Raw genomic sequence first — 12,524 nt, 5'->3', positions numbered from 1 at the left:
GTCTGCAACACCCTTTTTTTTAATTTTGGATTTGGTCTTCATAATTTTTTTAATTTTATTTCAGCCTCTACTTTAGTTTGGTTCCCTGTGGGTTGCTTTCATTCCCATCTTACAGCTTGTTGATTGATTCCTGTTTTTGAGTTGCTCCAGCCCACTCAATTTTATTATTTAAAAATTAATAACAGCTAACTGCTAGCATCTTGACCGTCTGTATATTCTTTTTCTAACAAAGCATGTCTGACCCACACATTACACCTACAATATTTATTGAACAACTGCTCTAAATTTGGTTTATTTAATGAACTAGTTATATTCCTGACCGGATGAAAGAAATAAATATAGTCTAATAAAAGCTGTGAGTAAGATCAAGATTAAAAAAAATGGCGATAATGTCAATCAATATAAGAAAGGGTGAAAGCAGGGCATGGGAACAAAACTTGGTGCTGACCAATCACCATGCAAAATGAGGTAGTTGCCCTGTTTATTAAATGGGTTTTCTTAAACTGGTCTTTGTCTTGGGATTGTGTTTTTATTTATTAATAACTCATCACTCAACGAAATGAAAATCCTAAAGCATGAGTTATAAAATAGTTCCACTGGTTTGACTTGTAGGAAATATTTTGGAGCAACTACACCAAAATAAAACATGCATTCACAGCAATATGAAGCTAATTGCTCTTTCTTTCTCAAACTTTCATGTACAAAGTAATAAATAATAATACGAAAGGGTTGAAGAGTCTGATGGGAGATATGTTGTGCAAAGTTGAGTATATTGTACACATCGAGTGTGATAATGAAAATGCTCTTAAACTTCCTTCCAATTCTACCTTTTATGTTCTTAGTGTTTATTTATTTTTTAATTCAATATCTTAAATATTATATATATTAATATTTATTAAACGAAAAATTTATATGAAATCTATTAATAAAAAAAGGATTTAATGATTAAAATGCTAATTGTCCAAAAATATAGAGAAGAGTAAAAATGGTTTAATTTAATTTATTGTAAGTGGAAGATTTGATTTTCCACAGCTGCCGTGTAAAACTATGACTGTATTGTCACACGGTATTAAATATCGACTTCGGTGAATACAGAAACAAGCAAACAACGTTGATTGGTTTGTCCGAGAGACCAAACGGACCCATTGTGACGCCGTGACGTTTTCATTTTGCGGGTTGCGGTGCGGCATCCTATTTACAAGCTTTCGTTTTTCTTTTTTTTTTTTTTTCTTGTTCTGGGTATTTTACTATTATGGTCTGGAATGGTTTTGATAGACTCCCTCTTTTCTTCGGTTCTCCATCCCTTAATAAAAACAGTAGTAGCAGAAGAATAGAAAAAAACGTTTTTTTCTTTCTCTTGTTTTATTAGATCCTAGGTTCTTCTTCTGTGTTGTCTCAGGTATGGCTTAAACTTTAGTTTTCTGTTGGAATTTTAGACGGTATTGTTTCTTTTTTCTACATGGAGGGGGGGGGGGTTCCATGTCTGTGGATTCTTATTAGAGATTAGATAGAAAACGTGCTTTTGTGCTGAATTATGGTTTGTATTTAGGTTGTTAGTTTAGGCTGTAAATTATGGGTTCAGAGGTCAATTCCATAAACGGTTTCAAGTTCCACAATGGGTTTAGCATGCCTTATTCAAATGGATACCCTAAATCCGAGATTTCTAATGGGATTATATCAAATGACCCATCTTTAGATTTAAGCTCTGTAGGTGCCCCATTTTTACCTTCTCTTGGTTTGAATAATTCTAGCACTTATGCTTCATTTTTTAGCACAGACAAAGAGGGAGATTCTTCATCTCCTTCTGATGACGGTGACTTCTCCGACACTGTTCTCAAATACATAAGCCAGGTGCTTTTGGAAGAGGACATGGAAGAGAAGCCCTGTCTGTTCCATGATTCGTTGGCACTTCAAGCTGCCGAAAAATCGCTTTATGAAGTTCTTGGTGAGAGCTATCCTCCTCGCAATCGAGCCCCTCTTTGTAGTGGCCATAGTGTTGAGAGCAGCCCTGATGACTGTTCTTTCCGTACGTCCGGTGATCATAGCACTTATGCTGGTTCTAGTTCCAATACTAGCAAGTCTATTGATTCTCGGTGGAATGGTGATTTGGGGGAAAACAATGACAAGCCGTCTTTATTCGAAGCAAGTGTTCCTGATAACTTTGTTTTTCAGTCTTCTGTGAATTCCTTTTCACAGTCTTCAGCTCGTTTTCAAAAAGTTACTGCTAGTAATGGGAAAGGGTTGGTGGGATCTAATTCGAATGAGCTTGCTATTCCAAATTATTTTAGTGAGAGTGAATTGGCATTGCACTTCAAGAAGGGGGTTGAGGAAGCTAGTAAGTTCCTACCCAAAGGTAATCAGCTGACTTTCGATTTCAAGAGCAATGCATGGACTGCAGAGTTGAATCAGAAGGCTCCAGTGACGGTAGTCGAAATGGAGAGTGACTGGAAGGAGTATTCACCACATCGGTTGACAGGAAAGAAGAATCATGATCGAGAAGATGAAGATTTTGAAGAAGGGAGGAATAACAAACAGTCTGCGGTTTCTGGGGATGAAAGTGAGCTATCTGACATGTTTGATAAGGTGCTCATTTGTGCTGGAAGAAATGAAAAATCTCCTGCTTGTGGTGCTGATGAAACTCCACGCAATGGACCAAGCAAATTGCAGCCAAAGGAGCAAACAAATGGATCCGGGAAGGCTCGTGGCAAGAAACAGGGTAAGAAGAAAGAAGTAGTGGATTTGAGGACTCTCCTGATTTTATGTGCACAAGCAGTCTCAGGAGATGATGGTGCGACTGCTAAGGAACTGATAAAGCAGATTAGGCAGCATTCTTCACCCACTGGTGATGGCTCTCAGAGATTAGCTCAGTGCTTTGTCGATGCCCTTGAAGCACGCTTAGCTGGGACTGGAACTCATATTTATTCCTCTCTGGCTGTGAAAAGAACTTCAGCTGCTGATATGTTGAAAGCTTACCAAGTTTATTTATCTGCCTGCCCTTTCATGAAGATGGCAATATTTTTCGCAAACAACACTATTTTTAAGGTAGCAGAGAAAGCAACGACACTCCATGTGATAGACTTTGGTATTTTTTATGGTTTTCAGTGGCCAGCTCTAATCCACTGCCTTGCAAACAGACCTGGTGGTCCTCCAAAATTACGAATTACGGGAATAGAGTTTCCCAGGCCTGGCTTCAGGCCTGCTGAGGCTGTCCAAGAGACCGGCCATCGCTTGGCAAGGTATTGTGAGCGTTATAATGTTCCATTTGAGTTCAATGCTGTTGCACAGAAATGGGAGACAATCCAAACTGAAGACCTCAAGATTAATTCCAATGATGTTATTGCTGTGAATTGCCTGTTTCGATTTAAGAACCTACTAGATGAGACAGTAGTGTTGAACAGTCCAAGGGATATCGTTCTAAACTTGATCCGGAAGATAAATCCTGATATTTTCGTTCATAGCATTGTTAATGGGTCCTACAACGCCCCTTTTTTTGTGACACGGTTCCGGGAGGCACTCTTCCATTTCTCTGCACTATTTGACATGTCCGAGACAAATATCTCTCAAGAAGATAACTTGAGGTCCATGCTCGAGCAAAAGTTTTACGGGCAAGAAATAATGAATATTGTAGCATGCGAAGGCACAGAAAGAGTAGAAAGACCGGAGGCATACAAACAATGGCAGGTTCGTAGTGTGAGGGCTGGCTTTACACAGCTTCCATTAGACCCTGAACTCATGAAGAAAGTTAGAGGAAAGGTGAAGGAGTGCTACCACAGTGATTTTATGGTGGACGTGGATGGGCGGTGGATGTTGCAGGGATGGAAGGGTCGGATTATCTACGCGTCTTCTGCTTGGGTACCCGCATCTTATCCAGTTTAAAAGGCAAGCTATAACGAGAGCATCGTTCAAGCGAGGTATTGACATCAATCTTTAGGATGACCTATCAGAAAATTTTGTTTTTACCTCAGAATGAAGTAGCAGTGGCTTGTATTGATTACATTTAATGCTCCTTAACATGATGGTGTAACATGCTACATAGCTTTTGTAGATTGTGCCTTCGGCTCATTTGACCTACTCTTGTACTCTAATCTAGTTAGTTCAGTGCCACTTCATAGATTATGCAAGGACTACTGGTTTATCCATAATCCATGGCCTTGCTTCGTACAGCATTGAATACGTGCCAAATGGCTAACTTTTTTCTAGAACATCATAATTGAAAAGAAACGCGGTGGGGGTTCATTAATTTACATAAATATGAGGTTAAGCAAAGTCCAATACAGCTTTGACAAACCGCAGGGCAGGTGGTATCTTCTCCTTAATGTTGACAAAGGCAAAGTTAAATCAATCCATAGACTATGTTTCTTTCAATAACAAAGGCTTAGCTAATTTCTTGGGTTTTTTTATTTTATTTTTTTATTTACCAAATTTCACTATCAATACGCCACTAAGGTTAATTTATGTCACAATTTCTGCTGTAAGCAAAGACAACTAACCCAAAAACAAATACTAATTGAATAGATAATATAGCCATGTTAATACCCAATTTGTATGTAAGTTTGTATGATTTGACACCTTGAATACCAAACACTATTGCTAATCATGAATTATTTTGAAGTGCATGGAATGTTCAATGTACCAGGCGATATGGGGTGATTGGCATATAATTTAATCCAATATTTTATGTACTAATCAACCAAAGCTAGCATCTTTCCATAGTCACTATAATAATTGGTTACTAAAGCAAACAAAATGAATTTAATTTGATGAGTGAGGATTATCTTTAAAGCTTACCACCCATTTTTAAAGCTTAGCGCTCTCATTGAAATATTAAATTATATAAAAGGGTAAATTTGTCTAAAAAGTATTTAGTTAGTATTTGACTCTTTTTTTTACTTACTTGGTACTTAAATTTATATTTCGTCACATACATTGCTCCAATTTGTTAACAACATTAATTTTTTAAGGGTTAACATGTAGTTTGCCCTCTAAACTTGTCCAAAAGTATTTAGTTCGCACATGAACTTGTCTAAAAAATTATATTTTTTTTAAATTCATTGCTATTTTTTTAAAAGTTTTTAATTTTTTTTAATTTATGTCCGTCATGTGTCATTCTAAGAGGGTACCACATGTAACTATAGGATTGACCATCAATGTCATATCAGCACAAACTAACGGTGCTAGAATAGAGGTACCAACCTAGGTAATGGAATACAAGTTTAGGTATCAACTAGGTACAAAAGAAAATTCAGATATCAATTAGGTACTTTTGGACAAGTTCAGGGGTAAATTACATATTAACCCTCAACTGCGTGCACTGGGGTTGATAATCAACATAAAAAAAATCAATAATAGGGCGATATATTGCAAGTGTGACAGATCGAGTTGTAATATTTTTAGTGATACAATGGAACACTGGAATATTCCAAGAATCGAACCCAAGAGAGTTCGAGGACAAAGTGATTCCTAATTGACAAGTATGCAACAAAGAAGTCTAGCTAACTACTCATTAAGTTCTATATTACGACAATTCATTATCAGGGTTAATTAAGCTAAGTACCTACTTAACAGTAAGGAGGACCAAATTGTAAAACAAAAAAAATTAAACAAATAACAATTCAAAAAAAAAGTGGTCGGTTGACTTCCATATTGTTGATTAGTCTTTGGATTAGGGATCTAAAAAGTTTAAACTTCTAATCAGCTCAATTTTACCAAATTAGACTATTTAGTTTGGTTTATCTCTCAACCTCACCAAACTAACTCAGTATAAACGAATTGATGCTTAATAAGATCTCCTCTCGATCTCACCCATCTATATGTTCCCTTAGAGGCATCAATTCTAAGTTTTGAAAGTTATTCAATGTAGTCTAGTTTTTACAATTTAATCTTTATACCAAAAACTAACCAAACCATTAACCAGCCACCATAAACTTAGTCACCTAACATCATTTCCATACAAAAAATAGTCCAATAAACAATCAAAGCATACATTAGATTAAGCACAAAAGTAGGGTTTAAAAAGCTTAGTGATTTCTTGATGGTTGCTTAGAAGAGACAATGTTGACAACAGTGGAGGTCACAAATACTATCAAAGAACATGTTTTTCACTATAAAAAAGAAATAGAGCTGAGCTATATTAAATTTTATGGATTAAAATGATAATACAAAGAAGGTTTGAGTACTAAACAACAATTAAGACAAAACTACAATAAAACTAACAAACTACCAACTAACACAACTAAAAACCAGAAAAGTTTAGAACTAAACCCTAAAAATATGAAGAAGAAGACAATTAAAAAGCTAAAAAGATGAAAGAAAAGTAAAACTAAACAACCTCTTAGTTCTCAGCCAAAAGTAACTTTTAACTTCTTATTACAAGCTAATATTTTGGACCAAAATGCCTCTGGATGTATTTTGATTGGTGTTGGTGCTAGACAAAAACTACATTTGCAGTCAATTTTGCTCCTCGTTATGTAGCGACATCGTGATACACAGGCTCTAGTGTTGCAATACCCAAGACAATATTGAAATTGGAAGTCTTGGGGGTCTCGATGTCGTGATACCCACTCTTGGCATCGCAATATCACTATAGTTAGTTTCAATTTTCTTCACTTCAGCATTGTCAATGGTATCACGGCTTTCATGGCTCAGTGTCGTGATACCCCTCTAAATGATGATTTCTTCAAGTTTGGGCCCTTATCGACTTTCTACACCATTCAATCATATTGTTGGGTCTCCCATGGCACTATTTGGTCAATTTGGGTGTCAAAAGAGCATAAAACTAATAAAAATAATTTATTAACAACAAAAACTAAAAATCGACAAAAATAAATAAAAGACACCTAAATTGCTTGAGAATAAACTCCTCTTATGTAATGGAGAGCCTAATTTAACATATTAAATTACGACAAATTACTTATATAAAACTCATCGAAGAAAGAATGCAAGTTCAAAGGAATGAACATCTAGAAATCTTGAACATGAATTGACATGGAAGATATTAAAAGATTTAAATTAAATTATAAGTGAGATAGTAAAAGGTTTATATACAAAATTTCATTATTCATGGGTTCTATTGTTGGATATATGGTTTATTTTAGTAATAATTTTCTTCTTTTTTAGAAATTTTAAACGAAAATATTAAAGGTTAGAATATGCTCTAAATTTTATACTCTTCGTACATTTGAAATTTAGTCTTTTTATTTTTAGGTATTTAATCTTTTACTCTTCATATTTGAAATCCAAGCCCAATTGTTAACACCATTTGAACTATTCTATTAAATTAATTAACGTGACATTTTGAAATAAAAAATACTCATTTGATAGTGTCATGTAACAAGAAAAATGATGATGTAATTATAAACTTAAATTTAACAAAAGGTTTAAACGGTGTTAACAATTAGACTTACAATTTTAAATCGAGACTAAATTCTTAAAGTGGAGCATATTTTAGGCAAAGTTGTTAGGAAAAAATATCATCATAATAATATTTATTAAATTATTTTTAACAAAGTGGATATTGATACTACTTAATTAAAAACATGATAATAGAATTGGTATAATTTACAACATAATATTTGAATTAGGATTTTGGGAGATTCACCACATAAATTCATCAACATTTAACAAAAATGTCTCCTACGGAGAAATATTATAAATAATATGTACGCAGATTTGAAGAGAGAAAGCGAGAATCATGGAGACATGATCATGTGCTTTAAAGTGGATACATACAAATATAATTATGTGAATTCACTACATAAATTTTAAATTTAAACTTTACTATTAATATATTAAAAAAGTGTTCTTTGCTTTCTTCTAATATTTAAGATAAATTTTGTATATATTATATTTTTAAATATGATCGAAAATTTTATTAAATATTTTCATAGCATTTTTAAAAGCTTGCAATATGCTCAAAAATATGTTTTAATTTATCTAAACGTTTTTGGGTTAAAACCAAAGTGTTCTATGACGTTTAAAATATTTTTAAGTGATTTTGGTATGCAAGTCTCAAGATATATGTTCATATATCTCGAGACATGAAAACTTCGAAACAAAAATTTGCTTCAAGAGTTGTATGCCTAAAGACTAGCAGAATGTCTTGAAACATAAACTGCCAACCACTATTTTTCGAACTTGTCTCGAAACGTCTTGCCAGGTTTTGAGACATGACATGCAGGGACAATTTTTAAGCCTAAAATTAATGCTTCCAACAATTAGATTTCATCCCCAATGACCATAAACATCAACAGACTTGTTCCTTGGTATAAATACGCTTCAAAAACACTTCAAGGCTCAATAGAGAGAGATCAATGCATCAAGATCAAGAGAAAAATATTCAAATCTTTATTCTTTCATTTCTTTTGTAAATTTTCTCTAGAAACTTAATGTCAAATCTTTTTATCATTCACATATTTCTGTATTGAGAGCTTAATTTGTGTAAACACACACCTTGTAGAGGTCTCTTTGGTTACTCTCTTTCATTTCAACAAATGTAAATTGGGAGAGTTTTAGTTAAGCCATAAAAACTAAGATGAGTTCTAGTTAAGCCATAAAAACTAGAGGGGCGATTCTATCATGGCCTTGTGAAAAAAATAAGGATTGTAAAAGTTATACCTTCTCCTTTCATCAATTCTAGTAGTGTGAATTCAGAAATCCTTAGTGATGGAAGTTGAGGTGGTGGACGTAGGCAATTGGGATCAAACCACTATAAATTGAAGTGTCCAAACTTTTCTTTCATTTTCTTATCATTTAAAAAAAATTGTAGAGATTTTTAAAATACTAATTCACCACACTCTTAGTATTTTTGGGCCTAACAAGTATAAAGTTATTAAAGGTGCATTTGTTTCACAAAAAATGTTTTCTTCATTTGCAAGTGTTTGTTTCATAGAAAACAATTTGGTAAGTGGAAAATGGCTTACGATCAATGAAAAATAAGTCTCTTTTTTTCCTATAAAATAACTTATCATTTTAAGAAGAATAAATCATTTTTCGAAAAGAACTCCTTTATGATTAATTTTATTTTTGATATAAAAATTAGCTTCAATCAAACCTAATATTATTATATTAATAATAAATTTTTAATTTTAATATTTAAAATATTGATATCAAATATTATAATTTCAATATTATTTTTTTATGGAAAGAAGCATATATTAAGCCATGTAGTAGCATGAAACAAGGACCAACAACGAAAGAACACTAGAAACAATCCCAAGCCGACAGACTTAACCCATACTCCTAAACCTAGAACCCTTAACCTTATCAGTATTAACAGTAGCAATCATGATTATGCATCGATGCTAACCAACTAGGAGGAATGGTCCATTCACAATCGTTCAAGATGTTGGAAAATCGGGTTCGAAAAACGTAGTGAAAAATAGGTTTAAGCGAAAACCAGAGTTTTAAAAAAAATTTCAAAAATAAGAACTTGATTGTGTTATCTAAAGTAATAAACATTTAATCAAAATCGTACATTTTTTATTCGTTTAGGATGAACGCTTCAACCAAATAGTTTTCTCCGCTATCCTCAAGCTCACGTCTATTAAGTGTGAGCTAATTTTGAAACAGAATTTTTTTCACAAAATTATCAGTGGGGCAATCTCGTAATTTCTCTAAACTTCTAGGGTCAATTGTAAATAAAAAGATTTCTCTAGAAATTTTTTTGAATAATTTCTTCAGAGAATTTTCTCTCTACAACTTTTTTTGAATTCAAGTGTATGAGAATAATGACCCATGCTCTATTTATATAGGGAGAGTTATAGAGAGTTCAACTAAAATTAGAATTTATCATATTAATAAAATTTGAAATGGGTTGACTAACTATATGCAAAATTTGAAATTGAATATGTTATTGAAAGCATGTATGAATGCCAATGTTACTATTAAATGAAAATTATGCGAGGCATACACCGGCACTAATTATTGATACGCATGTTAAGCATGTCATTGTACCGAGATTGATTTTGGTAGCATGAAATTCTCACTAATTGTATGTCATTTTGCATCTACATCGGGTGGGTATTTGTGGTTGACGGAGGAGTTCCGTGGAGATCTGGTGACATTTAAAGTCCACAATAATGTTGTCAGTGCACTGCACCGGAGATTTGAGGAGATTAGGCGATTTATCACATTTTTACTGATAGTTGTTTTTTTATCGGTAGTTTTATCTGCATTACTGTACTGGCGGTTTATCCACATAGAGCTTCGACTTTTACTACTTTGGAGTTCGATAGATGGGTTCTAAAGAACTCGTGATGTGTAACGGACGGTTGGGTAGAAACCTTTTGCATTGCATCATTTGCATCATACCATGCCCATACTCCGTTCTGTTAATTGTTATGGTTTAATATGAACTCTTACTGATATGAACTCCATAAGATGGCCTATGGTCTTTTGGTTAATGCATATATGCACTATTGATAAATTGTCATATTTATTACGATCGTTGTGTTGATGTCCCTACGTCATGCTATATTGTTGTGTTTTTGTTTAAATAACTCTTAGACTTAAACTAAGTTTTCACAAGTTCATTCCCCCCATAGTGTTTAACTTTTTAGGTAAACCTCGAAGCTAGGACTGGACCTAACACGCGAAGTATCACCTCAGACACCGAACTATTTCTAAATAAGTATTTTTAATAAGTATTTTATTAGTTTTTTTAATTATAATTTTAAGTTTCTGGTCTGTGGCTTGATTATTTTATTTTGAAGATTTTTATGCATGTATTATTCATTCGAATGGTTCAAATTTAATAACTAGTAATTGTATGTTATTCGGCCTAAGTAAAATCTGACTCAATCAATGATTTTTCGCTGCATTAGATTACATTGAGTTTTTACAAAGTAAAGAGACAAACCAAATGATTTTCTAAAAATGTCATTAATAACAATAAAATGAAGTCTAAAGTAGATACAACCTAATAAATGAATGTTTAAGCTAATCAAAGAAACAAACACAGTTTTCCTAAAATAGGTTGGTTTAGCATTGTTAAAAGTATTAGTAAGATAACTTAGCCATTCCAGTGGCCAACGTAACTTTCTCAATCTAGCCATAATGTTTAGGCCGGGTTAGGGAGTTTACAATATTAAATATCAAATTTAAGCATATTAAAAGGATCGAAGGTGAAATTTAATCATTTTTGTAAAATGAAAAAAAAAAAGGAAAAAGGGAAGCATGGGTGAGAGAGTCGCGTAATGACTTTCCTTTGTATATAGTAAGCATATTAAAGGGACCAAAGGTGAAATTTAGCCATTTTTGTAAAGTGAAAAAAAAAAGGAAGCATTGTGAGAGAGTCACATGTGAACAAATGGAAGGTCCATCGTATTCATAGTGGGGTTCGATTTTGTTATTGATTCGATCAATACAAGGTGATTATACTTATGTGGGCCCTAATAGTGTCTAGGATGTATTCAAACTTGAAGGTGCCTAACCTTTTTGGGGAGACCGGAGGGTTAGTTCTCCTTTGATCACGACGGATGGTCTAGTGAAACATCTTCTTAGATAAAGTCAGTAAGAGGATCAACGTTATCTATACTATTGACACGCGTCCAAGTGTTGGAGGAATATATATTAATATTATATCATATTAAAAAATAATTAAAATCATATATATATATACCTAAAACAAAATAACATAAATAGCAATAAAAGATAAAAGGAACAAAATGAGAATTACAACTCTCATGAAAACTCTAGTAGATTTAACCCTTTTATCTCTAATTGAATAGTCGGGATCCAATAAGATAGAAATTTCTTAACCCAAGTTTCTCGAAGTGTGTGTGAGTGGCATAAAAGTCAAACAAATGCTTTTAGATTCAAAGTGGCCCCAAAACTTTGAAACAATCTATCAAACATCAATATATTCCACATGAGTTCACATGTAATACATATAATAATAACATTATTTATTGTTGTCTGTTTTTGGTGTTGGATATTCTTGTTTCCCAAGTTTTAACATATTACTAATATGAGTGCCATACTTTGTTTTGGGTTGTTTATTTGCTTGTATAAAATTATATAGTATAAATTTAAAGGTTAAAATATACTTTAAGTTTATTTTATTTTTAAGAATTTAGATTTTTATTTTATTTGGATTTAAAATTTTAGGTCTAATCGTAACCATAAAATTTTTCTATTAAATTCACTTGTGTGACATTTTAAAATTTAAAAAATCATTTGGTAGTCATGTAACAATAAAATTAATATTGAAAATGTTTATATAGATTTTTCTTAAAAATATTCATTCGAACTTGTCATGATAAAATGTATTTTTAGTTGAAACAATGTTCCTAAGAAAAATTGACGTCAACATTTTGATTAAAATAGTTAATAATGTTAAATATTTAGACTAACTAATGACATTATAAAAGTAGAAAGATCAAATTATGTAAAGAAAATAAGGTATATAGGTTAAATCTCAAATTTTAGCATAGTGTACGGGCTAAAATTGAAATTTGGTAATTTTCTTATAATATACAAAAAAGAAAAGAAAAGAATCAAGGCAAACCTACAAGAAATAAAAAGCC

General features: G+C 32.7%; 1 protein-coding gene across 1 annotated transcript; it reads left to right on the top strand.

Annotated features, from left to right (window-relative positions):
* Positions 1-1,124: 1,124 nt before the first annotated feature.
* On the top strand, positions 1,125-4,163 carry LOC105791430 (scarecrow-like protein 33). The gene has a single exon (XM_012619499.2). It carries the CDS (start codon positions 1,573-1,575, stop codon positions 3,874-3,876), a length of 2,304 nt encoding a protein of 767 aa, XP_012474953.1. The 5' UTR covers positions 1,125-1,572; the 3' UTR covers positions 3,877-4,163.
* Positions 4,164-12,524: the final 8,361 nt, after the last annotated feature.

This window comes from Gossypium raimondii, chromosome 7 (assembly GCF_025698545.1).
Source record: "Gossypium raimondii isolate GPD5lz chromosome 7, ASM2569854v1, whole genome shotgun sequence".
Classification (NCBI taxonomy): domain Eukaryota; kingdom Viridiplantae; phylum Streptophyta; class Magnoliopsida; order Malvales; family Malvaceae; genus Gossypium; species Gossypium raimondii.
Note: the sequence above shows the minus strand (reverse complement) of the source record. Positions and strands in the feature narration are given on the sequence as shown.

Excerpts from the sequence above, each read along its gene's own strand:
- LOC105791430 (XM_012619499.2), top strand. The coding sequence starts at position 1,573 with ATGGGTTCAGAGGTCAATTCCATAAACGGTTTCAAGTTCCACAATGGG.